A 27,082-nucleotide genomic window follows, 5' to 3' on the forward strand; every position below is an offset into this window, starting at 1 on the left:
AGAATCGAAGCTGCTAGGGCGGGGGCTGCAGGATAAGGGTGGCGATATGCAAATAAGAAAAGCGTGCGGCATGCTGGGAGCACTATATTACATTTGTAGGAGCTTCTCGTGGGCTGCGTGGGCGCTGCGTGTGCCTCCGTGCGGGAATCTCGGAGCGGGGAGCGCGGCAGGACCTTGGCGTACGGCGGGGGATGGGGGCGCGGGTCGCCGTGCGTTGCCGGCCGATGGCGGGGCGTGGGGAGCGGGGCGGGAGGGGAGCAAAGCATACTTACCTGGCAGGGGAGACACCATGATCAGGCAGGTGGTTTTCCCAGGGCGAGGCTCATCCCCTGCACTCCGGGTGTGCTGACCCCTGCGATTTCCCCAAATGCGGGAAACTCGACTGCATAATTTGTGGTAGTGGGGGACTGCGTTCGCGCTCTCCCCTGGCATCTCTGGTTTAACGGTAGAATGCGGGGAGAAAAACAGGAACAGTAAGCAGAGCTCAGCTTTAAGCCTCTCGGAAGAAGCTGGAGCTGTGCCTGGCGACATCGCGGAGCGGATCCTCCTGCTGCCAAGCGGCATTCCGCGGGGAGCGCTGTTGGAACCGCTGCTGTTCGACGTCTTTGTAGGCGACGCGCACGGGGGGATCGAGCGCACCCTCAGCAGGTCTGCAGGCGACACCAAGCTGAGCGCTGCGGCTGACCGCCAGAGGGAAGGGATGCCGTGCGGGGGGACCTGGGCAGGCTGGAGAGGTGGCCGTGCCGACCTCATGGAGCTCAACGAGGCCGAGTGCAAGGTCCTGTTTGGGGGTTGGAGCAATCGCAGGCGTAGCTGCAGGCCGGGTGGAGAATGGCCTGAGAGCAGCCCCGAGGAGGATTTGGGGCTGTCAGTTGATGGAAGACTCAACACGAGCTGGCAGTGTGTGCTTGCAGCTCAGAAGGCCAACTGTATCCTGGACTGCATCAAGAGAAGTGTGGCCAGCAAGGTGAGGAAGGTGATTCTGCCCCTCTGCTCTGCTCTCCTGAGACCTCGCCTGCAGTGCTGCGTCCTTTTCTGGAGCCCCCAGCACAAGAAGGACATGGAGCTGTTGGAGCTGGTCCGGAGGAGGGCCACGAAGATGATCAGAGGGCTGGAGCACCTCCCCTATGGGAACAGGCTGAGGGAGCTGGGGCTGTGCGATGTGGAGAAGAGAAGGCTCTGAGGAGACCTTATGGCAGCCTTCCAGCACCTGAAGGGGCCTACAAGAAAACTGGGGAGGGACTTTTTCTAAGGGCAGGGAGCGACAGGATGAGGGAAAATGGCTCTAAACTGCAAGAGAGCAGGTTCAGACTGGATATCAGGAAGAAATTCTTTACTGTGACAGGGGTGAGACACTGAACAGGTTGCCCAGCGAGGCTGTGGATGCCCCTCCATGGATGAATTGAAGGCCAGGCTGGATGGGGCTGTGAGCAGCCTGGGCTAGAGGGAGGTGTCCCTGCCTACAGCAGGGGTTGGAACTACGTGAGCTTAAAGGTCCCTTCCAACACAAACCGTTCTACGGTTCAGTGCTCTGTGCGTCAGCACCGCACACACTGCTTGCATCCGCACGCCGATCTGCACGGCCCCGCCCCGAGCCGAGGCCCCGCCCCGCAGGCCCCGCCCTGCGCGCTAACGCCGGGCCCGCGGCATTCAGGAGAGCGGCGCCACGCGGAGGGCGGAACCGGAAGTGGGGATCAGCCGCGGCGTGGAGATTGGCTGCTGGCGGCGGGGGCGGGGCCATGCAATGCTGCGCGTGCCGAGGCGCTCTTGTGAGCGGAGCTGCGGCGGGAGAGGGCGGGGCCATGCAGATCAGTATGCAGATCAGTATGCAGATCAGTATGCAGATCAGTATGCAGATCAGTATGCAGATCAGTATGCAGATCAGTATGCAGATCAGTATGCAGATCAGTATGCAGATCAGTATGCAGATCAGTATGCAGATCAGTATGCAGATCAGTATGCAGATCGCTCCGCGCGCGGCATGCCGGGAGCGCACTAAACCAGCAACGGAACGAGCGTGGAGCCACGTGGGCGCTGCATGTACCTCCGTGCGGGAATCTCGGAGCGGGAAGCGGGGCAGGACCTCGGCACAGGGCGGGGGTTGGGGGCGCGGGTCGCCGTGCGTTGCCGGCCGATGGCGGGGCGTGGGGAGCGGGGCGGGAGGGGAGCAAAGCATACTTACCTGGCAGGGGAGACACCATGATCAGGCAGGTGGTTTTCCCAGGGCGAGGCTCATCCCCTGCACTCCGGGTGTGCTGACCCCTGCGATTTCCCCAAATGCGGGAAACTCGACTGCATAATTTGTGGTAGTGGGGGACTGCGTTCGCGCTCTCCCCTGGCATCTCTGGTTTAATAATAGAATGCGGAAAGAAACTGTGCCTGGCGACATCGCGGAGCGGATCCTCTTAGAAGGTCTTACCGGTCCCCACGCGCGTTCCATTCCCTGTTGAATGCAATCCCGGCATGCCGCGCGCGGAGCGATCTGCATACTGATCTGCATGGCCCCGCTCACAAGAGCGCCTCGGCACGCGCAGCATTGCATGGCCCCGCCCCCGCCGCCAGCAGCCAATCGCACCGCAGCGTCTCCACGCCGCGGCTGATCCCCACTTCCGGTTCCGCCCTCCGCGCGGCGCCGCCGTCCTGAATGTCGCGGGCCCGGCGTTAGCGCGCAGGGCGGGGTCTGCGGGGCGGGGCCTCGGCTCGGGGCGGGGCCGTGCAGATCGGCGTGCGGATGCAAGCACTGCCAGCTCGCGTTGAGTTCTTCCATCAACTGACAGCCCCAAATCCTCCTCGGGGCTGCTCTCAGGCCATTCTCCACCCGGCCTGCAGCTACGCCTGCGATTGCTCCAACCCCCAAACAGGACCTTGCACTCGGCCTCGTTGAGCTCCATGAGGTCGGCACGGCCACCTCTCCAGCCTGCCCAGGTCCCCCCGCACGGCATCCCTTCCCTCTGGCGGTCAGCCGCAGCGCTCAGCTTGGTGTCGCCTGCAGACCTGCTGAGGGTGCGCTCGATCCCCCCGTGCGCGTCGCCTACAAAGACGTCGAACAGCAGCGGTTCCAACAGCGCTCCCCGCGGAATGCCGCTTGGCAGCAGGAGGATCCGCTCCGCGATGTCGCCAGGCACAGCTCCAGCTTCTTCCGAGAGGCTTAAAGCTGAGCTCTGCTTACTGTTCCTGTTTTTCTCCCCGCATTCTACCGTTAAACCAGAGATGCCAGGGGAGAGCGCGAACGCAGTCCCCCACTACCACAAATTATGCAGTCGAGTTTCCCGCATTTGGGGAAATCGCAGGGGTCAGCACACCCGGAGTGCAGGGGATGAGCCTCGCCCTGGGAAAACCACCTGCCTGATCATGGTGTCTCCCCTGCCAGGTAAGTATGCTTTGCTCCCCTCCCGCCCCGCTCCCCACGCCCCGCCATCGGCCGGCAACGCACGGCGACCCACGCCCCCATCCCCCGCCGTACGCCAAGGTCCTGCCGCGCTCCCCGCTCCGAGATTCCCGCACGGAGGCACAAGCTGTGCCCACGCAGCCCACGAGAAGCTCCTACAAATGTAATATATTGCTCCCAGCATGCAGTGCGCTTGATTTGCATATCCCCGCCCCGTCTTTTCGCTGTCCTCGCCCTTTTCTCTCCGTCTACCAATGATGGTTCGAGCCTTCCCGCTTCCGTCACGTGACGGGGCATCTCTGTGTCATGACGTCATCTCCGCGCGCCGCGCGCCGCCATGTTGCGGGTTCCGGGCCCGGCGTTGAGTGCGGCTGTAGCCGACGGCGGAGGGGCGGCAGCCATGGGGGCGGCGCCGGCTTGAGCGCCCCGGGAGCGCCTCCGGGACTCCCCCGCATGGCGTCCAGCGCCGCCGGGTCCCGCGGACCGCGCTGCCGCGAGCGGAGCCGCCGGGGCCGCGGTCGCGGTGCTCCTCGGGAGCTGTCATCTCCCGCGGCTCCGGGGGAGGCGGGCGTGAAACCCCGGCAAAGGCCCGTCCGCAGCCCCAAAGCGCCGAGCGGTCCGCGGGGCCCGGGCCCGGAGGAGGCGGATGGGCGCGGGGAGGCCTCGCAGAGCCCCGAGGCCGAGGTGCTGCTGCGGCTGTCCCGGGGCCTGCAGGGTCCCGGAGGGCTGCGGGACGGCCGAGATGGCCCTGACACCTCCCCGGGAGGGCGGCCCCGGCGGCGGGCGGCCAAAGTGTGAGCGGGGCCGGGGCTGTGGGGGGTGGGCGGCTCTGGGGTGCCGTTCATGGAAGGTTTCATCCCGCTTCGGGGAAGTGTGTGGGGCTCCAGGGGCTGAGGGCTGCGGGGATCGGCTTCGGCTGAGTGGGGTCAGTGGCTGGGGAGAGATCTGTGTGGGTCCCACAGAGATGTGAGCAAGCCCTGAGGTGTGCTTGGGGGCGGGGGGTGCTCTGGGTGATTCAGCAGCACTCTGAACAGATACAGAGTTGGAGCCACACGGCCCTGTGGGGCCCCTTGGTGTGAAGGGGGATGCTGAGCCTGCAAGGAGCTCTGTGGCTCTGTTGGTCCTTCCCAGTGGTTCCCACAGACCCTAGGGCTGGGCTGGATGCTTCTGTGCTTCACAAATGGATGCTGCTGGTGCATCTCCACTTACTGTCTGGTGCTGCCTCTGTCGTAGGGCGCTGCTGTACCTCCAGGAGCTGGCAGAAGAGCTGACATCTGTGTGCCAGCCCCCAGCTCCCACTGAAGACCCCCAGGAGCCCCAGCGTGTCCAGAGGAAGCGTCGGAGGAAGAAGGAGGAGGAGGATGCCAACAGTGATGATCCCACCCAGGACGCCGACTTTGTGCCCTCTAAGGATGTACTGCTGCAGGCAGAGGAGGAGGAGGAAAGTGATGCAGCACTTAGTGAAGAGTCTGAACTGGAGCCGCTCCGGGGGCACAGTGTGAGGACGTCATCAGGAGGGGTAAGGAGAAGAGCTTTTCCTCTAAGGCTGCTCGCTTTGTGTGCTATAAGTGTCACAAAGTGAGCTGTTGCTGGCTGTGTGGATGTGTCCCCCTTTCACTCCTGCTCTTTTGGGCAGATCTGCCCTAAACCAGGATTCTGTAGGGGTAATATAGTGCTGTGTACAGTGTGAGGGTGGGTGTGAGCTCCTGAAAAAGCAGCCAAGAGTGAGAGTGGGTGGGAAGAGAGTGAGTATGCTCCTGGGCTGCTGCTGGAGCTGATGCCAGGCTTCTTAGCATAGTGACACAGTGTTGGGTGACTACAGAGAGATTCTTCCTGGGATGTTTGGGCAGGTGAGGACAGCCTTTTGGCTAGATCCTGCCCTGACTTTGCTCTCATTCCCAGAGATCCAAGCCCCTGTGCCGCGGTGTTGCTCCCAATGGCTTCCACAATTCCATCATGGCCCCGGTGGAGAAGTGCTCCAGCCTCACTTGCAGCCTGTGAGTGGGGGTGGGAGGGCCGTGGGGGCATCCTGTGAAGAACTGTAGGCATAGGAACGGCATGGGGACATCCTCACATCTGGGCAGCCTCCCAGAGATCACATGTGGGGCAGGACCCAGCTGTTGGGCCCAGCATAGTCAGTGCTGATGTCCATGGCATCCCTTGCAGGCGGGAGCAGGTGCACTCACAGTGGGAATTCCCTGACTGGATCCCCTTGGCACACAACTGGACATGTCTCTCTGAAAGGTACTGTGGGCAGCACTGGGAGGGACTGGGTGTGGGGACACAATGCTGGGGGGCAGCTCTGGCATAGATCATCCCCTGTTAGGGGCAGGATGCACCTTTCATGCTCATTCCTCCCCAGTGAAGCTGCCCCATACCTGCCGGTGGAGGAGAAGTCTCCACTTTTCTCCATCCAGCGGGAAGGTCTTGAGGATGGTGGTGCATTATACAGATTGAACAGGTCAGTGGGTGATCTTGGGGTCCTGGCACATGCAGCTTCTGTTGCCTGGTGCCCTTACCCCTCCTTGCCACAGATTCAGCTCCCTGCAGCCCCACGAGGAGCGCCGGGACACAGCCTTCTTTGTGGGTGGCCCCATCTGGGCCATGGAGTGGTGCCCGACGCCAGAGGGTGCAGCAGCCACGCAGTACGTGGCTCTGTACTGCCACAGAACCATGGAGGAGACTCACAGCGTGGTGGGGCTGCACCAGGGCCCTGCACTGCTGCAGCTCTGGGGCCTGGGCACACTGCAGGAGGGGTGAGTGGCAGAGAAGAGGGGAGAGCATGGGGCTATTGTGTCCCAGTGGTGGGGCTGCTGCTCTCCAGCTCCAGCGTTTTTCACGGTTCAACCCACAGCTCTGCTGACAGAGCTGGGCTGGCCTACGCCATCGCTGCTGACCATGGCTGTGTCTGGGACATGAAGTTCTGCCCTAGCGGTGCTTGGGAGCCTCCTAGCAGCTCCTCAAAGGTGGGTGTGCAGGCTGGCCTTGGATTTTCCCTGCTTGTGTCTGCCAAAGCACCGCCTTATTTGGGCACAGCGCGGTGATCCCGAGGCTCCTTTCAAAAACCAGGGAGAGGCTGAGAGCCTGTGCCTGTCCCACAGCACCCACGGATGAGCCGGCTTGGCCTCCTGGCTGCTGCTTTCTCAGATGGCAGCGTGGTGCTCTACGCCCTTCCTCACCCTGGCGCACTGCAGAGCTGCATGAGAACCCAGGTAAAAGGTAGGAAGAGCCACGCCGCCCTCATCCCTTTGTGCCCAGCGTTCTGGGAAGCCTGGAGCTGGAGCGTGGCTGCAGCCGCGTTGAAGCAGAGCTGCATGCTGCTTCCTTCTGGCTGGCAGCTGTACGCTGTGACTGGGATCGGAGCTCCGATCAGGTCTGGCGCTGCCCAATGGTCCTTGTAATGCTCCCATCTGCCGGCAGCAGCGTGAGATTGATGAGCTGCTCGTGGCCGCTCAGCCGCAGCTGACAGCCCCCATCCATCCGCTCGCCTCCGACAATGGGAGACGGGTTTCCCGTGTCTCCAGCCCCAATCCGTGCTCTGGTTCCGGATGGGTTGTGCTGCTGCCGCAGCCCCACGTGGGGTGGGTTGGATCCTTCCCCAGCCTGCGGCGCTCCCACGGAGCAGCCGGGTGCAGCCGTGCTGCGGCATCACGTCCCATCCTTGCGCGTCGCGTCGGGTGCCGGAGTCGATTTGCTGCCGTGGGCTTGGTGCAGTGCGGGGCCTCGGTGCTCCCACCTCTGTGACCCCGCAGTGATTGCGGTGCCGGGGATGATGCATGGCTCTCTGCATCTTCCCGCCTCCGCTGCGGTGCGCGGGGTGCTGACGTGCCTGGATTCCTGCTGAGCGCAGGGCATGGAGCTCGTCGTCCCCCCCCAGCACTCGTGGTGCTGCTGGAGGGGGCTGTCAGCTGGTGCTGGGGATCCTGCGGGCACCTCGGTGTGTGTGTGTGACATTGGGGTGCTGGAGAACAGTGCTGGGCTGCAGTGGGGACGCTGCTCTGAGTAGGATGGGCAGGGACATGGGAGCACTGTGTCAAGCTCAAGGCTGCCAAGTTCCTGCCCTGACTTCTCTCTGCTCTCTTCCAGATGGGTCCCCCCACAAGCACATGATCTGCAAGGTCAGTGTCCCTGCTGCTGCCCCAATGTGCCTCCTGCCTCCTGCAGGCAGGGAGCTGGGGGGCACCAGGAAGCCTGCAGAGCTCGCTGCGCCCAGCACCGTGCTCCCACCCCTGCATGTCTCCCACTCCCAGGACAGACAGTGCTGGAACAGAGCCTTACCTGTGTCCTTTGTCCCTGCAGGTGCAGCATACCACCACACTGCAGGTGGGCTCCATCCAGGCAGGGAGCGCAAACGAATGTGGGCAGTGCTTCAGCCTCTCCTGGATGCCCTCCCGGCCCCACCAGCACCTGGCGGCAGGATTTTATGATGGTGAGTCCCTGCTTTCAGGGAGCAGTTCTTGCCCTTTGTGCTTCAACCTTTGGTGCTGGGGCAGCTCATCACAGCAGCACACCTCTGCCTGCAGGCACAGTGGCCATCTGGAACCTGCTGACTGCATCCCCGCTGCAGCGTGTGTCCCACGCTGATGGCTCCCTCCAGCTGTACCCTTTTCAGTGCTTCCTGGCCCACGACCACGCCGTGCGCAGCATCGAGTGGTGCAAAGCCAACAGGTGAGAGCATGGAGCTGCTACTGGCCGAGGACTTGCTCCTGCTGGTGGGCTCAGTGCTAACAGTGCCTGAGACACTGGATGGTTTTGGGGTGAGGGCTCCATGGCGTGCAGCTGATGGCACAGCTCAGCCCTGGGGTCTCAGTGCCGCCTCTCTCCTGGTTCTCAGCAACTTCCTGGTCACGGTAGGGAACGACCGAAAGATCAAATTCTGGGACCTGCGACGCCTCTACGAACCCATCAACAGCATCAAGCGTTTCCTCAGCACTGAGGTGGCCTGGCTGCTGCCCTACAACGGTGTCACCGTGGCCCAGGACAACTGCTATGCCTCGTGAGTGCTGGGAGGTCTCCAGAGGATGGGTGGGCTCCTGCACTCCAAGAGGCGACGTGCTGATGGCACTGGGGGCAGGAAGGCTGGGACATAGCTCTGCTCTGAGCTCAGCCTTCACCCTTTTCTGTTGTAGTTATGGTCTCTGTGGGATCCACTACATCGACGCTGGGTACCTGGGCTACAAGGCGTATTTTGTGGCTCCTCGCAAGGGGACTGTATGGGTAAGGGGCAGACACAGCTCCGTCCTGTGGAGCAGTCCCACGGGTTGCTGGGGCATGGCACCATCACCACTGGGAGCTGCTTCCCAGCTCCTCTGTTCCCACAGAGCATCTCAGGCTCAGACTGGCTGAACACAGTGGCTGCTGGAGACATCACAGGCGAGCTGGTGGCTGCGGTGCTGCCTGACCTGGCTGTCAACCCACTCAATGTCAAGCGCTCCTCGGACCGCAGATTTGTAAGGGGCTAAGGGACTGGGGGGCAGTTGTGTCAATGGATAAGTACTGCTCTATATTCCCATCTGGGCAGTGAGACTTTGGGGCTGGGTTCCTCGCCCTGTCCTCTGCCCTTCAGCCTGAGGTGCCTCAGAGTTGGGCATAGTCCCTTCGGAGGGATGCAGACCTGCCCCTCAGCCTCCTCTCTCCCCCAGCCGGTGTACAAAGCTGACCTGCTGCCCTGCAGCCCTGCAGTGCCAGGGAACAGTGAGCCAGTGCTGCCCAGGACCCGGCGCTACAGCGAGATGGTGGCCACAGCCTACGTGCGGTTCCGGGACACCGATCTGGTATGAGGGATGGCGGGGAGCTGGGCTCTCCTGGCTGGGAGCAGCGGGACTGGGGGTGATGGTGTGGCTCAGTCTCAGAGCTGTGAGTATGGGGCAGAACAGATCTTTGAGGAGTGAGGAGTGGGATGGGGACAGCTCAGCTCACCTAGCACCAGGATAGAGCCTGGGGGCTGTGGCGGGGTCTGGGGGTGCCATCCTCTGTACCTCATAGTGTGCCCACTGCCTGCGTTCCCCCAACCCTCCCACAGCGCAGCTTCAAGAACTTCCCCAGCCGTGAGCCCATGCGCCGGATGCACAAGCAGGAAGGGAAAGCAGAGCTGAGCCTCGATCGCTTGCAGCTGGAAGCCCTACACAAGGTGAGGCAGCTCCCCCCCACCTCCCAGCCCAGCTCCCTGTGCCGCCTCCAGGCTGTGGGGCCCCCCTCACCCTCCTGACACCCCCTTCCTGCAGGTGCGCTTTAGCCCCAACCTGGAGGCGTGTGGCTGGCTGGTGTCTGGGGGACAGGCAGGCATCGTGCGCCTGCACTGCCTGGCAGGGCTGGCAGCCGCCGTGGACCCGCAGCTGCTGCCGCAGAGCCGTGCCCACTACAGCTCCCACCCTGGCCCTCCTGTGAGCCCCCCCTCCGAGTAACCCCAGCCACCTCGCTGCGGCTGTGGGGGCTCCGTGCCCCCCTTGGTGCTCCTTCCCTGGGGACCCGGTGCTCCCGCTGTCCCCCTGGGGCCCAGAGGGCTCTGTGCTGTGCTCTGCGCTTTGTGCTGGTGCAGGGCGGGCAGTGGGACTGCTGCTGTGTCCCTGCCCTGGGCTGAGGCTGTGCGTGGGGCTGCGCTTGTGCTCCCCCTCCCCCCCCCCCGGTGCTGGGGGCTCTGGAATCGCTCACATTGAGCCGTGGTGGCAGCAGTGCAGTAAAGTGGTGCGTTTTGTAATGGCTGTGTCATTGGAGTTCCCCTATGCTGAGCCCTCGGCTGCTCTCCAACACCTTTATTGGGGCTGCAACCCCACGCGACGGGACGAACACAGACAGACACAGACACTGACACACAAAGAGAGGAAGGGGCCGAGCTCCAGCTCCACACTGCCCTGCTCCCTGCCCCACAGTGGGGGCAGCAGGGGGGGGAGGGTGCAGCTGTGGCCCCCCCAGGCACTGCCACAGCCCCGCAGCAGGTGGGGGGCTCATGCCAGAGGGCTGTGGCCATGCGGGCAGCCTTCTGCCACCTCTAGGTACCGTTCCACCTGCACCGTGCACGCAGCAAAGCCAAACTTCTGCTGTAGCCGCCCTGTGGTATCCCGCAGCACCATCTCAGGGTCAGCAGTGGCATCTGTGGGTGGTGGGCACTGTGACTCAGCCCCACAGGCCCTGGCTGTGCCGTGGGGTGTGAGCAGTGTGTGGGGCACTCACCCACAGCCACATGCACTGACACCAGAGGGTGGCTCGGCGTCAGTGCCCACACGTGTAGGTCATGGATGGCCCTCACCCCGCTGACCGCCAGCAGCTCCTCCGTCACTGCAGTCACTGCCATTCCCCGCGGGGCTCCTGCGCCAAGGGGTCACTCCCAGCCCCTTCCTCCATTTGGGGCTGGGGATGGGGACAGCTGCTCCCGGTAGGGCTGGGAGGGCTGTAGGGTGGGGGCTGCAGCCCCAAGGAACCCTCACGTCCCCCTCACCTTCCATGAGAACCCTGAAGACATCCCTGAGGATGGTGACGGTGGAGCCCAGGACGAAGACGGAGAAGAAGAGGGTGCTGATGGGGTCTGCGATCTTGCACTGGGGCTGCGGAAGAAGTGAGGAGGAATGGCGTGAGGCTCGGGGCTGCGGTGCCCCCCCACGTAGGGCAGAGCCCAGCCCCACACCTTGAAGTAGATGATGGTGGCGGCCAGCAGGACGCCAACGCTCTGCAGCAGGTCCCCCACCACATGCACAAAGGCGGCACGGACGCTGGTGCTGCCGGGCAGGGGGGCACGGCCAGGCAGGCAGCCCCCTTCCAGCTGCTCATAGCCCCCCACGCCGTGCCCGTGGCCCTGGTGCAGGACGTAGGCCATGCTGCAGGGAGGAGATCGCTCAGCACCGGGGTCGTGGGGCACATCTGGGGCTGGGGGTGGATGAGGGGGACGTACACCAGGTTGGCACCCACGGCGCAGGCGGAGGTGGCCAGCATGGTGCGTGCCTCGATCTCGTAATCGGCGCTGAGGATGCGGGCGGCCGCCAGGTAGAGCAGCACTGCGGTCACCACCCAGATGGACAACACGGAGGCCAACGCGCCCAGAGTCTCTGCGGGGCGGAAGGGGGTCAGCGGGATCCCTCACCACAGCCAGCCCCAGGGCTGAGCCCCCCTCACCCGAGCGGTGCCAGCCGAAGGTCATGGTGGCGGTGGGTGGGCGGGTGGACACCCAGAGGGAGAAGAGGCTGACGGCCATGCTGCCCACGTCTGTCAGCAGGTGGGCCGCGTCCGTCATGATGGCCAGGCTGTGCGCCAGGTACCCGCCTGTGGGTGGCACCGAGCTCTGGCAGGGCGTCCCATCCCACTATGTCCCATCTTGTCCCAGTCCAACTCCTCATCCCATTGTATCTCATCCCATTGCACCCCATTATGTCCCATTCCATTTCCATCCCATCTCAACTCTCTGTCCCATCATATCCTATTTCATCTCATTATGCCCCGGCCCAACTCCTTGACCCATTCCCACATGTGGCATGCTGTCCCTTTATGTCCTTTCCCATTTTGTCCCATCCCACCCTGACCCACCACTATCTTTCATTCTGCTCCATCCCAGCTCCCCACCCCATCATGTCACATCCTGTCCCAGTCCAACTCCCCATTCCACCACATCTCATCTCCCATCACATCCTATTATGCCCCATCCTATTCTCATTCCATCCCAACTCTCCATCTCATCGTGTCTCATCCTGTTATGTCCCATCCCACCATGTCCCATCCCATCATGTCCCACTCCACCATGTCCCATCCTGTCCCATCTCACCATGTCCCACCTCATCCCATCCCATCTCACCATGTCCCACCTCATCCCATCCCATCCTGTCTCATCATGTCCTTTCCCATTCTCCCTCATCCTATCACATCTCATCTCACACCATTTTGTTCTATTTTTTACCATCCCAACTCCCCCTCCCCTCCCATCCTGTTCCCCCATCCCCTTACCTATCACCTCCCCGACCATGAAGATGCAGCAGACACTGCAGGCGATGCTCAGCTGCCTCCGTGCTTGGAGCCTCTCTGGGATGGGGCCGGGGGGGGCCGGGCTGCAGGGGCACAGCGGGACCCCCCCCGGCTCCTGTACGTCCTTCCCAGGGGGCAGCAGGGCTGGGGCATCCTGGGGGCCTGGGAAGAGACTGGGGCAGGGGATGGTACCGGTGTGGGGGTGGGGAGTGGTACCGGCGTGGGGTGATGGATGGATGGTAGCGGTGCTGGGGGTGGCAGTGGGGTGGCAGTGTCAGATGGACACCTGTGGAGGGATCCGAGGGTGGTACAGAGGTGGGGGGGATGGTGGAATGGAAATGGCATGAGGGTGGTGTGAGGACTGCGGGTCCCGGGGGCGGGAGAAGCAGGGTGTGATGGGGATATTGGGGTGGTGGGTGGTGGGGATGGGGATGGGGGTGCAGGTGTTGGTATGGAGGTGCCGGTGATGGAGTGCTGGGCTGGGGGTGCAAATGAGGGGGTGCTGATGCCAGTCATGCGATGCCGGTGCCAAAGATGGGGTGCTGGTGCTGGGGGTGCCGATGCCGGTATGGGGATGCCGGTGTTGTGATGGTAGTGCCGGTGCCGGCGATAGGGTGCCGATGCCAATGATGGAGTGCCGGTGCCGGTGCTGGGGATGCCGATGTCGGTATGGAGAAGCCGGTGATATGGTGCTGGTGCCGGAGATAGAGTGCCGATGCCAATGACGGAGTGCTGGTGATGTGTCGGTGCTGGTAATGTGGTGCCGGTGCCGGGGTGCCGATGCCAATGACGGGGTGCCGGTGATATGTCGGTGTCGGCGATGTGGTGCCGGTGCCGGGGTGCCGATGCTGGGGGTGCCGATGCCAGTATGGGGATGCTGATGATGTGGTGCCGATGCCAGTATGGGATGCTGATGATGTTGTCCCGTCTCGGCGGTACCTGTGTCCCCGGGCTCCCAGCAGCCGCGCGCTCTCGGTGCCGGTCGCGGACGGGCGCTCCATGCCGGGCAGCACCGCGCGGCGCCGGGACCCCGAGGCCCCGCCCCTTCCTATGGCCCCGCCCTATCCCCGCCTCGGGGGCGTGGCCAGAGCCCGCCAACCTGGCATTAGACCACGCCCCTCACGTGACCCCGCCCACTCAGCCCGATGAAAGCGGCGCGGCCCGTGAGCTCGGTGGTGGGCGTGGCCTCCGACGTGGGCGTGGTTCCGCCGATGGCCCCGCCCCTTCCCGCCAGGCCCCGCGGCCGCCGCGCGGTGATGGCGGCGTTGGGCGCGGGGGAGCGGTGCGGGCAGTGGGGCGCGGCGGGGCCCGAGCGCGGTCCCGGTCCCGGCTCCGGTTCCCTGGGCTCGCTGCTCAGCCGCCTTCCGCTGGCCCCGCCGCGCCGCCGCACCGCCAGCCAAGGCCAGGGCCCGCCCGAGCCGCCGCTGCTGCGCACCAGCAAGCGGACCATCTACACGGCCGGGCGGCCGCCCTGGTACAGCGAGACCGGGGCGCCCGTGGGAGAGGCCTTCGTCATCGGTGCGGGGCGGGGGTGTGGGGCACGGATCGGGGGACGGGGGCGGGACCTGGGATGCGGGTGGGGATGAGATGCGGGCTCTGGGGCTTGGCACGGGCCTGGGGTCTAGAGGCGGGCCGGGCCTGGTTCCGCGGCCGGGATTTGAGGTTCGGATTTGCGTTCCGGGGCTGGGCCGGGGTTGGCACGTGGGACCGGGGCCGGGGGTTTCAGTATCGATCTGGGCCTGGCTGTGGGCTGCATCCTGGCTCTGGGGGGGCCTCGGCTGGACCACGCTGACGATGCCCTCTCACCTCAGGGCTGTGTGGCGGCAGCGCCTCGGGTAAGACGACGGTGGCCACGCGGATCATCGAGGCGTTGGACGTGCCCTGGGTCGTGTTGCTGTCCATGGATTCCTTCTACAAGGTGAGAGCAGGGCGTTCTGGCATGGCACAGCACGGCGTGGTGCTGAGTGGTGCCGTTCCCAGGTGCTGGACGAGGGGCAGCAGGCGCTGGCGGCCCGCAGCGATTACAACTTCGACCACCCGGACGCCTTCGACTTCGAGCTGCTCGTCAGCGTCCTACGCAAGCTGAAGAAGGGCAAGAGTGTGAAGGTGCCCGTGTACGACTTCACCACACACAGCCGGCGCCGAGAGTGGGTGGGTGCCCTGGGGATCTGGGGCTGGGAACGGGCACAGGAGCAGGGCTTGTGGTTTTGTGGTGAGGGCTGAGATTTGGAGTGGGATAAAGGCTCCTGATGGCTGCGTGCTGTGGGGTGGGTGCAGGAAGCACTCAGCCCTGCTCTGGGGCTAAGACACAGCGGGAGAGGGGGGTTGGGATGCAGCAGTCGAGGGGCAGGGTGAATGCAGCACCTTTCTTCCCACAGAAAACCGTCTACGGGGCCAACGTCATCGTGTTTGAGGGCATACTGGCGTTTGCCAACAAGGAGCTGCTGAAGGTATTGCTGCGTGGGGTATCCTGAGAGAGGGGTCCTGCTGGCACAGCACAGCTGCGTTACGGGTGTCGGGGGGGCTGCAGAGGGGGTGCTCACCCCTCCCAGTGTTCCAGCTCCTGGACATGAAGGTGTTTGTGGACACGGACTCGGACATCCGGCTGGTGCGGCGGCTGCAGCGCGACATCATGGAGCGCGGGCGTGACATCGTGGGTGTCATCAAGCAGTACCACAAGTTTGTGAAGCCAGCATTCGAGCAGTACATCGAGCCCAGCGTGCAGGTGGCAGACATCGTGGTGCCCCGGGGTGAGATGCGCCGCTTGCACCCGACCCCACTGCTGTGGTGGGTGCACATCCTCACCCTGTATCTCTGCTCTGTGGGCAGGTGGGGAGAACTCTGTGGCGCTGGACCTTATTGTGCAGCACGTGCACAGCCAGCTGGAGAAGGTGAGGGGCTGGTGGAGGGCGGGGAGCTGGGTGAGGAGGGGGCTGCTCACTGCTCTGCACCCTGTGGGTCTCAGCACTGCCCCTTTATGTGACTCAAGGTGGACAAGGGCTGGGAAGCAGGGATGGGGCAGTACCCTGCTCGTGCTGTGACCTCATTCTCCTGGTACACCTCTGAGTCCCAAGAAGCTCTTGCCATCCCGTTTGTTCCTGATGTCACCGGTGCTCCAGTCTTGCTCACAGCAGGGTTTTCCCCTTCTCTGTTCAGCCCCAAGAAAAGAAATGGGGGTTGGGTCAGGGCTGCTGGCACAGTGACCAAATGTCCCTTCTTTTTTCTTTCCCCTTTTGCCATGCTGAATGTCTGCTGTCCCACCCAGCGTGAAATCACTGTCAGGTACGTTGGGGACCTGCTGGCTGGGCTACAGCCAGCTCTGGGTGAGGATGGCTGCCAGTCCCTGCTGTCCTCTTGTTCTGCCTCTTCCCCATCCCTGCTGGCTGAAGCTCTGCTGAGTTGTCTGAATGCATGTGCTGTTCCTCAGCCTCAGGGGTGGACGCTGTGCATGCAGCTCATTTGGGGTGCATGCAGCTGTGCTGCATTTGTGGGACTGCCTCCACGTACTGCTGCTGTCCCTCTCTGGAGCAGAATTCCTGCCCTGAAGCTTGGAGGTTGATCCCATAGAAAGGAGCTGCAGGTTCCCCTGGTTTTTGGTAGATCACGTGGGTACCTGCAGCAGGGTAGTCCTCACACTGTGATGCAATGTCCCAGGTCACCACCCAGCACGCCTTGCCTGTGCAGAGCTGCTTCCCCACTGCCTGGGTGCTGGCAGAAGTTGGCATGTATGTGTGCATTGCGTGGCTCTGACTGCTGCTCTCTGCTGCAGGGCAGCTCTGGCCTCAGCTCATCAGGGGCAGCCACTGCCGGCGACACTGAGCGTGCTGGAGAACACACCGCAGGTGCGGGGCATGCACACCATCATCAGGTGAGTCCCTTCCACAAGGACTGGGTGACTGTACCAAGGGTGGTGTCACTTTGCCCGTCCCACCCCTTAATGCTTCCAGCAGGACCCAGGTGCTACTCTGTGGCTTTGTCCTAACTCTGTTTTTTTGTTCCCTGCCGATGCTCTGCTTTCTCTAGGTGGCAATAGCACGTTCATAAGGTCGAGACCTAATTCTGTGGCACCTGTGACATGTTGCTTTGCCCTCCTGTTCCCAGGACACAAGTGTCTGATAAACTTAATCTGCTCAGAGCTGGGCGCTGGCTCAGCTGCCCGGGAGGAGGGGATCAGCCCCGCTAATCTCCCTTCACCAGCAGCGCCGTGCATTGCAGCCTGGGCTGTGGGGAGGCGGACTTTGCCTCTTCCAGATGGTAAACAGAAAAACACCACATTTATGAGGGGCGTTGGCTTGGCCCATCAGCCACCCCCTCACATCCTAGCACAGCCCACGGGAAGGGAGGAAAACTGAAGCAACACGGTTCTTAGGAACCTGGGCTGAGAAACTCTTCTGGTGAAAGGATGCTGTGTTTGGGGGCGGTTCAGTGGCTTTGGTTTTGGTGCTCATAGGTGATCAGCCTTTCTCTCAGATCTGCCTTCCCACTCACTGGGTGCTGGCAGCCCTGTTGCATGGTGCTGGGGCTCCCCGTGCCGCAGCCGTCTGTGAGCACTGTGAGCTGGCAGCAGATGAGCAGCTCGCTGCGTCATGGCAAATCCAGGCTTGGCATCTTGGGGAGAAGGAGATTCCAGGGCAATCCTCAGCTCTTGTGCAAAGATGGGGAGTAGAAAGTAGTTCTGTGTGGACACAGAATAGTGTTTCCCTGCCATTGTTTGCACACCGGTCCCTGTGTACACATGGAAGGGCTCCAGGATGTGCACTGGCAATCAGGGCTGCAGGGCTTGGGTCAGCTCTGCCCTGGACTTTGTGCCTTGGCAGGATGTGCTGCCCAGTTTGTGCTAAGGCTTGTTGGGCTTTCCTGGTCCTCACAGAGCTGCTGGCTGCAAGGTGCCTAGATCTGAGCACAGAAATACCCCTGAGATAGAAATAATTGCTTTGCCCTTCTCCAGTGCTGCTGTTGGTGGGCTGTCTGTCATCTGCGCTGTGCGATGGTGAGAAGTGGGAGATGATGTCCTAAAATACAGAATAAAAATATCCAATATACTTCTGCCTCTCAGGGACCATTGCCAACGCCACCACTTCCATCTGCTGACCAGCTGAGAGCTGTTAGGGCTCTTTTGCTCCCTTGTGTTCTCAAGAAAGTGACATGCTGTGGGGTGTTTATTTACTTTCTCTCTCGCCTCCTTCAGCACTGCATCGTTGGCGCAGTCTCGCTGCACCTCTCAGGATTTCACAGAATCTCAGAGATCTGTGCCTTCTCTCCCCCGGGCTGAATGGTCTCAGGGCTCTCAGTCGTTCCCCATTGGGATGCTCCAAGCTCCCGCCACCTCTGTAGGCTTCCTCCCACATTGTCAGATGTCCCCAGCCTCCAGCCTCAAGGGCTGCTCCGTGCTCACGTCCCTTGTTGGCCAAATGGCTGCTGAGCACCCATCCTCCCACAGGAACAAGGACACCACCAGGGACGAGTTCATCTTCTACTCCAAGCGCCTGATGCGGCTGCTGATTGAGCACGCACTCTCCTTCCTTCCACTGAAGGTGTGGCCCTCGCCCTCCATCCCCATTGCCCCAGAGGCAGTGGGGCCACGTGGGGATGGCTTTGCCCACACTCTCTTCACCTTTCCTTTCCGCAGTCAGTCACGGTGGAGACGCCGCAGGGGACGACCTATGAAGGGAAGAGATTCCATAGGCAGCGGGTGAGATGTACTGGTCCCCTTATGCACTGGGCACCAACTGGGACAGTGCAGTGGGCAACCAGTAGTCAGCTGTCAATCAACTGTCAATCAACTGTTGTTCAACTGTCAGTCAACCGTTGGCCAACTGTTGGTCAACTGTGGTCAACCACTGATCAGCCATTGCTTGGCCAACTGTTGGTCACCTGTCAGTCAACTGTTGGCCAACTGTTGTTCAACTGTTGGTCAACCATTGATGAGCCATTGCTTGACCAACCACTAGTCAACTGTCAGCGAACTGCTGACCAACCATTGGTCAACTGCTGGTCAACCGCTAGTCAGCCATTGCTTTGTCAGCCATTGGTCAACTGTCAGTCATCTGTTGGCCAACCGTTGGTCAGCCATAGGGCTGTCCCTTGCCCTGTGGGGAGGTAATGGGTTCCGCCAGGTCCTGTGGAAGCAGCTAGGTTCAGAATGAGGGGGACAGAGGCTCAGCAGGGCTGGGCAGGGGGCAGTGAGTTTAGAGGATGTGGCCATAACGCAAGGCTCCTGCCCCATCCTAGATCACCGGCGTGTCCATCCTGAGGGCCGGGGAGACCATGGAGCAAGCGCTGACCGCCGTCTGCAAGGACATCCGCCTGGGCAAGATCCTCATCCAGACCAACCACGACACGGGAGAGCCCGAGGTGAGCAGCACCTGCAGCCCCCAGGCTGAGCCCCCAGCACATCGCCTCAGTGCCTGACCACCTGTCCTCCCCCAGCTGCACTACCTGCGCCTGCCCAAGGAGATCAGTGAGGACTACGTCATCCTCATGGACAGCACCGTGTCCACCGGCGCTGCTGCCATGATGGCCGTACGCGTGCTGCTGGTGAGGGGTCGGGCAGGGTGGGGGGCTCACAGCCCACGGGGGGGCACGGGCAGGGCTCTGATGGTGCCGTGCTGTAGGACCACGACGTGCCGGAGGAGCGCATCTTCTTGCTGTCGCTGCTGATGGCCGAGATGGGGGTGCACTCGGTGGCTTACGCATTCCCCCGAGTCCGCATCATCACCACGGCTGTGGACAAGAGGATCAACGAGGAGTTTCACATCATCCCCGGCATCGGTGAGGGCCGGGGGGGGGGGGGGGAAGGGGGTGGAGGGATGCTCCTGTTGGTCACCCCGCTCACCCCCTCCCTGTCTCCCGCAGGGAACTTTGGGGACAGGTACTTCGGCACCGATGCACCGCCCGCCTGCACCGACAGCGAAGCCATGGACTGCTGAGCCCGCCGGCCCCGGGGGGGCACAGTGCCACCATTTTCCCCCACCCACCCACCCAGCGGGGTCCCGGGTCGGGTCCTGCGTTGCTGGAATCTGTATTTATTTGTATTTATTCTGAGCAGCCGCTCCCTCGGCGCTGCTGCAGACCATCAGGGATGGGGGGGGCTCCTCCTTGTGCCCCGTCACCCCCGCGTAGGGGGGGGGGGCGGGACGGGAGGGGGTTTGATATTCAAACACTCCTTTGCATTCCAGCCCCGCGGCGGTGGGGCCGTACTGTCCTCCCCGAAGATCTCTTTTTGGGGGGGAGGGGACCACACTGGGGCAGGGGCTGCTCCTCAGGCCCCCCCATCCCTTCAGGGCTGGGCCGTGCCATGCTTCTTGCTCAGGTTCTTCGGGCCGGGGGCCATGGGGGGGCCGAAGCCCCTCCCTCCGCTTTGCCGCCCGCTCCGTACTGTACGTGGCCGCCTTCGTTTTGTACCGGAATAAAGCAGCAGCGCGGCCACCGCCGATGGCTCATAGCGAGGAGGCGGGGGGGAAAGAGAGGGGGGCACAGCGCTGCGGGGTGTTCGGGGTGGGGACTGAGGGGTGGCGGTGGGTGCTGTTCGGGGATGTCCCCAATGGGGCGGGCACCGACTGCTTGTTGCTTAGTGCTGGGTGCTGGTGGGGTGAGGGGGTAGACCTGGGGGCTAGTGGGGGAACTAGTCCTAGAGGCTGGGGGCTGGTGGGGTGGGGGCTGGTGGGGGGACTAGTCCTGGGGGCTAATGGGAGGGACTGGGGGCTGGTCGGGTGGGGGTAGACCTGGGGGCTAGTGTGGGAGACTAGTGCCTGAGGACCAGGGGCTGGGGTCAGTGCTCGGGGCTGGGGGCGATGCCTGGCGCTCGCAGCCCTTCGCCGTGCCGCCCCGCAGCCCAGGCTCCGCCCGCTCGGGGCGGTGTCGGACGGACGGACGGACGGACGGAAGCGGCCGCGGCTCCGCGCTCCCTGCCGGCCCGGCCGGGCTCTGCCCCGCGCCCGCTGCTCTCCGGCCGTTGCCGCGGCCATGGCGGAGCCGGGCAGGCCGCAGCGGAAGCTGTCGAGGGTCGGCGAGAGCCTCTACCGCGTCCTGGGGCTGGAGAAGGGCAGCTCGCCCGAGGAGATCAAGCGGGCGTACCGGTACGGCGGGCGTGGGGCGGGCCGTGCTGTTCCGTACCGCTCCGTACCGGTACGGCGGGCGTGGGGCGGGCCGTGCTGTTCCGTACCGCTCCGTACCGGTACGGCGGGCGTGGGGCGGGCCGTGCTGTTCCGTACCGCTCCGTACCGGTACGGCGGACGTGGGGCGGCCGTAGCGCTCGGTAGCGGGCCGTGCCGGACCGCCCCGTGTCCCCGTGTGCCCCCAGGAAGCTGGCGCTGCGCTACCATCCCGATAAGAACCCAGACGACCCGGCGGCGGCCGAACGCTTCAAGGAGATCAACAGCGCTCACGCCACGCTCAGCGACGCCGACCGGAGGCAGCTGTACGATCAGTACGGCTCGCTGGGCCTCTACGTGGCCGAGCAGTTCGGAGACGATGCCGTCCGTCACTACTTCCTCATGTCCCAGTGGTGGTTCCAGGTGGGCGCCGGGCACGGGGGGCTCCGGGGAGCTGAGGGTGGGGGTCTCACGGTGGTCCCGGGGGTCTTAAAGTGGCTTGGGATCTCAGGGCAGCTGGATACCGGGGTATCAGGGTCGTCCTGGGCGTCTCAGAGTGGCCCCAGGGGTCTTAAGGCAGCCCTGGATGTTTGAGTCTGGGGTCTCAGGTGGCCCTGGGATCTTACAGTGGCCCTGGGGATCTCATAGCAGCTGGACACTGGGTTCTCAGAGTGGCCCCAGGGGTCCTAATGAGGCTCTAGGGGTCTCAAGGCAGCCCTGGGGTCTCACAGTGTCTGAGTCTGGGGTCTCAGGTGGCCCTGAGGATCTCATAGCTGCTGGCCACTGGGTCTCAGGGTGGCCCTGGGCATCTCAGAGTGGCCCCAGAGGTCTCAATGTGTAATCTCAGGGGTCTCAAGGCAGCCCTGGGGTTCTCACAGTGTCTGAGTCTGGGGTCTCAGGTGGCTCTGGGGTCTTACAGTGGCCCTGTGGATCTCATAGCAGCTGGACACTGGGTTCTCAGAGTGGCCCCAGAGGTCCTAATGAGGCTCCAGGGGTCTCAAGGCAGCCCTGGGGTGTCACAGTGCCTGTGTCTCGGGTCTCAGGAGGGCCTTGGGGTCTCACAGTGGCTTCTGGGCTCTTACAGTGGCTCTGGGATTCTCTTGGCAGCTGGGCACTGGGTTCTCAGGGTGGCCCTGGGGTTTCAGTGAGGTTCCAGGGATCTCAAGACAGCCCTGGGCGTCTCACAGTGTCTCACTCTGGGGTCTCAGGTGGCCCTGGGGATCTCATAGCAGCTGGCCACTGGGGTCTCAGGGTGCCTGGGCATCTCAGTGGCCCCAGTGGTGTCAATGTGCAATCCCAGGGGTCACAAGGCAGCCCTGGGGTCTCACAGTGTCTGGGTCTGTGGTCTCAGTTGGCCCTGAGGTTTCATGGTGGCTCCCAAGGTCTTACAGTGGCTCTGGGGATCTCAGGACAGTTGGACACTGGGGTCTCAGGGTGGCCCCAGGGGTCTCAGTGGAGCTCCAGGGGTCTTAAGGAAGCCCTGGGGTCTCACAGTGCCTGGGTCTGGGTCTCAAGAGGACCTTGGGATCTCACAGTGACTCACAAGGTCTTACAGTGGCCCCGGGCATCTTAGGGCAGCTGGGCACTGGGGTCTCAGGGTGGCCCCAGGGATCTCAATGGGGCTCTAGGGGTCTCAAGGCAGCCCTGAGGTCTCAGAGTGCTTGGGTCTGGGGGTCTATGGTCTTAGGGTGGCTCCAGGTGTCCTATAGTGGCCCTGGGATTCTCATGGCTGCTGGACACTGGGGTTCTCAGAGTGGCCCCAGGGGTCTCAGAGCAGCTCTGGAATCACATACTTGCCTGGGTCTGGAGTCTTAGGGGGTCCCCAAGGTCTTGGGGTGGCTCTAGGTGTCCTTCAGTGTCCCTGGGATTCTCATGGCAGCTGGACACTGGGGTCTCAGGGTGGCCCCAGGGATCTCAGTGAGGCTCCAGGGGTCTCAAGGCAGCCCTGGGGTCTCACAGTGTCTCAGTCTGAGGTCTCAGGTGGTCCTGGGGTCTTACAGTGACCCTAGGGATCTCATAGCAGCTGACCACTGGGGTCTTAGGGTCGCCCTGGGCATCTCAGAGTGGCCCCAGAGGTGTCAGTGTGCAATCCCAGAGGTCTCAAGGCAGCCCTGGGGTCTCACAGTGTCTGGGTCTGGAGTCTCAGGAGGGCTCTGAGGTCTCACGATGGCTCCTGGGGTCTTACAGTGGCCCTGTGGATCTCAGGGCAGTTGGACACTGGGGTCTCAGGGCTCTCAAGGCAGCCCTGGAGTCTCACAGTGCCTGGGCCTGAGGTCTGATAGTGGCCCTGGGGATCACATGGCAGCTGGGCCCTGGGGTCTTAGAGCAGCCCCATGGCTCTCGTGGCAATCCCAGGCCCTTAGGGTGTCCTGGGGGTCTCAGGGTAGCCTCAGGGGTCTCTGAGAAGCTGCAGGCTGTGACATCCCATCCCGCAGGCCCTGGCGCTGTGTTGTGGTGTGCTGACCTGCTGCTGCTGTTTCTGCTGCTGCTTCTTCTGCTGTGGGAGGTGCTGCCCGCCCCGCGAGGACGAGTCCTATAAGTATGTCGACCCCAAGGACCTGGAGGCGGATGATGACGGCGGTGAGTTGGGGTCTGAAATCATGACCCCATGATGTTCCTGGCTCACAGAGACTTGGGGGCTGGTGGGACCCATGGGCTGGGAGCTCCCTTGGTTTCCTCAGGGTCTGCAACATAAGGGCCGTGCTGATGCCAGCGGGCAGCCCCACATCGCTTCCAGGACCCCCAGGACCCCCTCCCCAGCTCCACTGACCACCACCTTTTCTTTCCAGACCCACAGATCCCGGTGGAAGCACAGCCCTCCCAAAGCAGCGCCCAGCCCCTGCCTGCTGCCGGAGCCAGGAGCGAGGCATAGGGCCGCCTATGTGCCGGGGGAGGGGGACTGGGGGGGGAGAGCCTCCTCCTGGACCACCGCCGCTCCCCAGGACCCCGTCTGGGGGGTGTGGGGGGGGGACACAATCTCAGGTGAAACCGTCCTGCAGCGCTGTGACCGAGACCGGTAGCACTGTAACCACGGGGCCGGACCCCCCTGTCGGGCGCTGGGTGCCAAACGCTGCTCTGGGGTTGACGGGGTGGGGCGGAGTGGGGGGGGAGGGAAGGAGGGAGGGGAGGTGCCGCCTGCCCTGCCCCTCTCTGCCCCACCGCGGGGCCGCACCGCGCTCGTCTATGGGGCTGGGACCCTTCAGGCACTTTCCGTGGGTTTGTATAGATTTTATGGGCACCATTAAAGGATGATGGGGGGGAGTTCGGCGGTGTGGTCTCTTGTCTCGAAGGGGCGGCGGTGGGGTTGGGCTGGGTTGGGGGGTAGGGGGCAGTGCCGTGCCGCTCCCGGGGGGCGTCGGGACGGAGTGACCCCGGCGGTGGGACGGCCGCCCGCCGTGACTCAGTGTCACCCGACGCCGTCGACAGCTGCGCGGCCCCGACGGGGCGGGGGCGGCTAAAATTAGAGCTGCGGGGCCGGAGCGGGGCAGTGCGGGACAGAAGCGGTACCGGAGAGGTACCGGGATCGCGGCGATGAACTTCGCGGTGGGGCTGAAGCCGCTGCTGGCGGAAGCGCGCAGCATGGAGAGCCTGGAGAAGCAGCTCATCTGCCCCATCTGCCTGGAGATGTTCACCAAGCCTGTGGTCATCCTGCCCTGCCAGCACAACCTCTGCCGCAAGTGCGCCAACGACGTCTTCCAGGTGCGGGGCGAGGCGGGGCGCCGGGACCTGGTGCGCTGTGCCCTGGGCTGGGGGCTCCGTTCTCTGGAGGAGGGGGGGGGGGTCTCTCTCCCGAAGCGGCGCGCTGACCCCCCCGCCCTGCTCTCCCCTTCTAACTCTGTCCCCCCCCACCCCCAGGCCTCCAACCCGCTGTGGCAGTCGCGGGGTTCCGGCGCGGGGCCGTCCGGGGGGCGGTTCCGGTGCCCGTCGTGTCGCCACGAGGTGGTGCTGGACCGGCACGGGGTGTACGGGCTGCAGCGGAACCTGCTGGTGGAGAACATCATCGACATCTACAAGCAGGAGTCCGCGCGGTGCGGGGCGGCCCACGCGGGACACGGGTCGGAGGGAACCCGTTGAGAGCGGGGAGGCGGATTTGGGGTTAAAGGGGCTTCTGAGGGGCTTGGGAGCACCGTGGGGTGAGGTTAGACAAGGGGGTGCCATGGCGTGTGGGGTATTGAGGGTTGCGCAGGGGACACGAGGGGGAATAAGGCTTGGGGGTGGGGGGGATTTGGGGTAAAGGGGCTTCTGTGGGGCTGGGGTGCGGTGGGGCGTGAGGGTGCAATGAGGCGGGGGATGCTATAGGGCAGAGGGGTGCCGTGGGGGAGGGAGTGCCGTGGGGCAGGAGGATGCTATAGGGCAGAGGGGTGCCGTGAGGTTGTGCCGTGGGGCGCAGCGCCCTCTCCCCACCCCCACCCCGCCCCGCAGCCCCCTGCACGCGAAGGCGGAGCAACAGCTGATGTGCGAGGAGCACGAGGACGAGCGCATCAACATCTACTGCCTGCGCTGTGAGGCGCCCACCTGCTCGCTCTGCAAGGTGTTCGGCGCTCACAAGGACTGCGAGGTCGCCCCTCTGCCCGCCGTGTACCAGCGCCAGAAGGTGGGTGACCCCCAGGGGCTATGGGACGGATGGGCACGGTGGGGTGGTTTCCCAGCACGACCCCGACGCTGCTCCGCCTCCCAGAGCGAGTTGAGCGACGGCATCGCCATGCTGGTGGCAGGGAACGACCGCATCCAGGCCATCATCACGCAGATGGAGGAGATCTGCCGCACCATCGAGGTGGGGCTGCCCTATGTGTGCGTTCCTCCCCCCTCCCCAGGCCCCGTGCGTGGGGTCTGTGTGGTTTGAGACCCCCACCCCATGGCTTGCGTCCACATCGTGGGACGCTCCTGGGAAGGAAATGCCCGCTGCAGGCACGGAATGCGGGTGTCCCCGGGGCAGTGCCATCAGTAGGGCTGGGGTGGGAGCACGGCAACCCCCCTGAGCCCCCGGGGGGGTCTTGCAGGAGAACGGCCGCCGGCAGAAGCAGCACGTGGGGCTGCGCTTCGACTCGCTCTGCAGCATCCTGGAGGAGCGCAAGAAGGAGCTGCTGCAGAGCGTCACCCGCGAGCAGGAGGCGAAGGTGCAACGCGTGCGCGGCCTCATCCGGCAGTACGGGGACCACCTGGAGGCCTCCTCCAAGCTGGTGGAGACGGCCATCCAGGCCATGGAGGAGCCTCAGATGGCCGTGTACCTGCAGGTGTCTGGGGGGGCTGCGTGCGGGGGGCTCTGCCCTGTGCTCTGCGGCTTGGTGCGTTGCTCCTGGGATGTTGATGGCACTTTGCTTTCCCCCACAGCACTCCAAGGAGCTCCTGAAGAAGTGAGTGGGGGTAGGGTGGGATGGGAGGTGATGGGATGGGAATGAGATGGGGATGGCGTGGGGGAGTGGGGGGGCAGGGCTCATGCTGCTTGCTCTACTCCCAGGATCACAGACATGTCCAAGGTGTCGATGAGCAGCCGCCCTGAGCCTGGTTATGAGAGCATGGACCACTTCTCCATCAATGTGGACCACGTGGCTGAGATGCTGCGCACCATCGACTTTCAGCCAGGTGCCAGCATGGAGCAGGCACTGCCTCGGGACGGGGAGACTGCTATGTGGATGTCATCACACTGAGGTGTGCCTCTGCCCCACAGAAGCACTGGGTGAGGATGATGGGGACGGACCCACGGACAGCAGTGAGGGTGTGGGGGATGAGGAGAGCCTGGAGGCACCTGAGGCTGCTGAGGGTGAGTGTGTGCTGTGCTGTGCCATGCTATGCTGTGCTAAAGTCACCATGGTGCTTCTGTGGTTGCAGTGTGGCCCTGTATGGTGCATGGTCTCACACCGCACCATGTGTCCCTTCCTCTGTCTGTCCACTGCTTTTTCTCCACAGATGTGGGGCAAAGACAGAAGCCATTGAGCTCTCCCCATGGTGAGATGCTCTGTGGGGATGAGCCGGGTGTGATGAGAGGAATGGGAATGGGATGGGGAAAGGCATGGGGATGGGGAAAGGCATGGGGATGGGATGGAGATGGGGTGGCAGGGGATGTGGTGAGGATGGGTGGGAATGGGGACAGGGAGAGGGATGGAGTGAGGATGGGGATGGGAATGGGATGGGGACAGGATAGGGATGGGGATAGCGATGGGGATGGGGTGAGGATGGGTGGGAATGGTGTCGGGGAGAGGGATGGAGTGAGAATGGGGATAGGATATGGATGGGATGGGAATAGGATGGGGATGGGATGGGAATGAGATGGGGATGAAGATAGAGATGGGGATGGGGATATGATGGGGATGGGATGCGGATGGGGATAGGGATGGTTATGGGATGAGGATGAGATGGGATGGGGACTTTGTGCTGGGCACAGTGCTGAGGCCAATGTCCGGTGCAGGTCAGCACTGAGCTGGATTCGCAGCACAACACTGGCATCAGCAAACCCTACAGCCCTACGACTGCTACGAAGCCCCACATGGTGGGGCTGCCCTCAGCCCTCATTAAACCTATCGAGAGGACACTGTAAGGTGTGGTGTGTGGGGATGAGTTGGGTGCCTCTCGCACCAGGGCTTTGCGCTCCGCCTGCAGCCCCATGTCTGGGGGGAGCACCCACGTCTGCCACCCCCGCAGCGCCGTCTGGCAGCAC

At 63.5% G+C, this 27,082-nt stretch overlaps 5 protein-coding genes and 3 non-coding genes across 11 annotated transcripts; 6 read left to right on the plus strand and 2 right to left on the minus strand.

The window, feature by feature from the left end:
- The first annotated feature begins 264 nt into the window (after positions 1-264).
- On the plus strand, positions 265-428 carry LOC116230691 (U1 spliceosomal RNA). Its single transcript, XR_004167291.1, has one exon. It is a non-coding gene; the product is annotated as a U1 spliceosomal RNA (small nuclear RNA).
- Positions 429-2,174: 1,746 nt separating this feature from the next.
- On the plus strand, positions 2,175-2,338 carry LOC116241838 (U1 spliceosomal RNA). The gene has a single exon (XR_004169603.1). It is a non-coding gene; the product is annotated as a U1 spliceosomal RNA (small nuclear RNA).
- An 876-nt stretch (positions 2,339-3,214) lies between these two features.
- LOC116230692 (U1 spliceosomal RNA) lies at positions 3,215-3,378 on the minus strand. The gene has a single exon (XR_004167292.1). It is a non-coding gene; the product is annotated as a U1 spliceosomal RNA (small nuclear RNA).
- Positions 3,379-3,694: 316 nt separating this feature from the next.
- Positions 3,695-10,083, plus strand: GTF3C2 (general transcription factor IIIC subunit 2). 2 transcript variants are annotated; one of them, XM_031595966.2, is made up of 17 exons: positions 3,695-4,182; positions 4,622-4,907; positions 5,291-5,385; positions 5,555-5,632; positions 5,751-5,849; positions 5,923-6,144; positions 6,243-6,354; positions 6,490-6,607; positions 7,475-7,506; positions 7,688-7,817; positions 7,912-8,056; positions 8,223-8,384; positions 8,518-8,605; positions 8,710-8,838; positions 9,031-9,162; positions 9,411-9,518; positions 9,613-10,083. In XM_031595966.2, the coding sequence occupies exons 1-17, from the start codon at positions 3,695-3,697 to the stop codon at positions 9,790-9,792; spliced, it is 2,604 nt and encodes an 867-aa protein (XP_031451826.2). In that variant the 3' UTR covers positions 9,793-10,083. The 2 variants fall into 2 exon arrangements, with proteins under 2 accessions (XP_031451826.2, XP_089992586.1); XM_090136460.1 differs by having other exon boundaries at positions 3,725-4,182; positions 5,715-5,849; positions 9,613-10,082.
- Positions 10,084-10,141: 58 nt separating this feature from the next.
- Positions 10,142-13,414, minus strand: SLC30A3 (solute carrier family 30 member 3). 2 transcript variants are annotated; one of them, XM_031595967.2, is made up of 8 exons: positions 13,274-13,414; positions 12,317-12,507; positions 11,495-11,641; positions 11,274-11,427; positions 11,010-11,199; positions 10,824-10,929; positions 10,559-10,693; positions 10,151-10,478 (listed from the first exon to the last, which is right to left on the minus strand). In XM_031595967.2, the coding sequence occupies exons 1-8, from the start codon at positions 13,333-13,335 to the stop codon at positions 10,333-10,335; spliced, it is 1,131 nt and encodes a 376-aa protein (XP_031451827.1). In that variant the 5' UTR covers positions 13,336-13,414; the 3' UTR covers positions 10,151-10,332. The 2 variants fall into 2 exon arrangements, with proteins under 2 accessions (XP_089992587.1, XP_031451827.1); XM_090136461.1 differs by lacking the exon at positions 11,495-11,641 and having other exon boundaries at positions 10,142-10,478.
- A 161-nt stretch (positions 13,415-13,575) lies between these two features.
- Positions 13,576-19,764, plus strand: LOC116230663 (uridine-cytidine kinase-like 1). The gene is made up of 14 exons (XM_031595968.2): positions 13,576-13,852; positions 14,146-14,252; positions 14,315-14,485; positions 14,713-14,784; positions 14,895-15,084; positions 15,164-15,225; positions 15,600-15,616; positions 16,104-16,202; positions 17,775-17,868; positions 17,964-18,026; positions 18,566-18,688; positions 18,764-18,871; positions 18,949-19,105; positions 19,190-19,764. Exons 1-14 carry the CDS (start codon positions 13,591-13,593, stop codon positions 19,261-19,263), a joined length of 1,599 nt encoding a protein of 532 aa, XP_031451828.1. The 5' UTR covers positions 13,576-13,590; the 3' UTR covers positions 19,264-19,764.
- A 425-nt stretch (positions 19,765-20,189) lies between these two features.
- DNAJC5G (DnaJ heat shock protein family (Hsp40) member C5 gamma) lies at positions 20,190-23,688 on the plus strand. Its single transcript, XM_090136464.1, has 4 exons — positions 20,190-20,412; positions 20,637-20,850; positions 22,863-23,007; positions 23,217-23,688. The coding sequence occupies exons 1-4, from the start codon at positions 20,300-20,302 to the stop codon at positions 23,297-23,299; spliced, it is 555 nt and encodes a 184-aa protein (XP_089992590.1). The 5' UTR covers positions 20,190-20,299; the 3' UTR covers positions 23,300-23,688.
- Positions 23,689-23,785: 97 nt separating this feature from the next.
- TRIM54 (tripartite motif containing 54) lies at positions 23,786-26,954 on the plus strand. 2 transcript variants are annotated; one of them, XM_090136463.1, is made up of 10 exons: positions 23,786-24,126; positions 24,283-24,455; positions 24,850-25,021; positions 25,106-25,201; positions 25,428-25,661; positions 25,759-25,781; positions 25,886-26,010; positions 26,096-26,188; positions 26,335-26,373; positions 26,834-26,954. In XM_090136463.1, exons 1-10 carry the CDS (start codon positions 23,959-23,961, stop codon positions 26,842-26,844), a joined length of 1,134 nt encoding a protein of 377 aa, XP_089992589.1. In that variant the 5' UTR covers positions 23,786-23,958; the 3' UTR covers positions 26,845-26,954. The 2 variants fall into 2 exon arrangements, with proteins under 2 accessions (XP_089992589.1, XP_089992588.1); XM_090136462.1 differs by having other exon boundaries at positions 24,850-25,201.
- The last annotated feature ends 128 nt before the right edge of the window (positions 26,955-27,082 follow it).

Source organism: Phasianus colchicus, chromosome 2, assembly GCF_987193195.1.
Source record: "Phasianus colchicus chromosome 2, bPhaCol1.hap1.1, whole genome shotgun sequence".
Taxonomy (NCBI): Eukaryota; Metazoa; Chordata; class Aves; order Galliformes; family Phasianidae; genus Phasianus; species Phasianus colchicus.

Excerpts from the sequence above, each read along its gene's own strand:
- SLC30A3 (XM_031595967.2), bottom strand. The coding sequence starts at position 13,335 with ATGGAGCGCCCGTCCGCGACCGGCACCGAGAGCGCGCGGCTGCTGGGA. Across the intron at positions 12,508-13,273 it reads CTGGGAGCCCGGGGACACAG|TCTCTTCCCAGGCCCCCAGG; the intron begins GTACCGCCGAGA and ends CCCCTGCCCCAG. Across the intron at positions 10,694-10,823 it reads CTTCAGGGTTCTCATGGAAG|GAGCCCCGCGGGGAATGGCA; the intron begins GTGAGGGGGACG and ends CCCTTGGCGCAG.
- DNAJC5G (XM_090136464.1), top strand. The coding sequence starts at position 20,300 with ATGGCGGAGCCGGGCAGGCCGCAGCGGAAGCTGTCGAGGGTCGGCGAG. Across the intron at positions 20,413-20,636 it reads GAGATCAAGCGGGCGTACCG|GAAGCTGGCGCTGCGCTACC; the intron begins GTACGGCGGGCG and ends GTGTGCCCCCAG. Across the intron at positions 23,008-23,216 it reads GGAGGCGGATGATGACGGCG|ACCCACAGATCCCGGTGGAA; the intron begins GTGAGTTGGGGT and ends TTTTCTTTCCAG.
- GTF3C2 (XM_031595966.2), top strand. The coding sequence starts at position 3,695 with ATGACGTCATCTCCGCGCGCCGCGCGCCGCCATGTTGCGGGTTCCGGG. Across the intron at positions 5,633-5,750 it reads TGGACATGTCTCTCTGAAAG|TGAAGCTGCCCCATACCTGC; the intron begins GTACTGTGGGCA and ends ATTCCTCCCCAG. Across the intron at positions 9,163-9,410 it reads GGTTCCGGGACACCGATCTG|CGCAGCTTCAAGAACTTCCC; the intron begins GTATGAGGGATG and ends ACCCTCCCACAG.
- LOC116230663 (XM_031595968.2), top strand. The coding sequence starts at position 13,591 with ATGGCGGCGTTGGGCGCGGGGGAGCGGTGCGGGCAGTGGGGCGCGGCG. Across the intron at positions 14,253-14,314 it reads CCATGGATTCCTTCTACAAG|GTGCTGGACGAGGGGCAGCA; the intron begins GTGAGAGCAGGG and ends TGCCGTTCCCAG. Across the intron at positions 18,689-18,763 it reads ACGACACGGGAGAGCCCGAG|CTGCACTACCTGCGCCTGCC; the intron begins GTGAGCAGCACC and ends GTCCTCCCCCAG.
- TRIM54 (XM_090136462.1), top strand. The coding sequence starts at position 23,959 with ATGAACTTCGCGGTGGGGCTGAAGCCGCTGCTGGCGGAAGCGCGCAGC. Across the intron at positions 24,456-24,849 it reads TACAAGCAGGAGTCCGCGCG|CCCCCTGCACGCGAAGGCGG; the intron begins GTGCGGGGCGGC and ends CCCGCCCCGCAG. Across the intron at positions 25,662-25,758 it reads AGATGGCCGTGTACCTGCAG|CACTCCAAGGAGCTCCTGAA; the intron begins GTGTCTGGGGGG and ends TTTCCCCCACAG.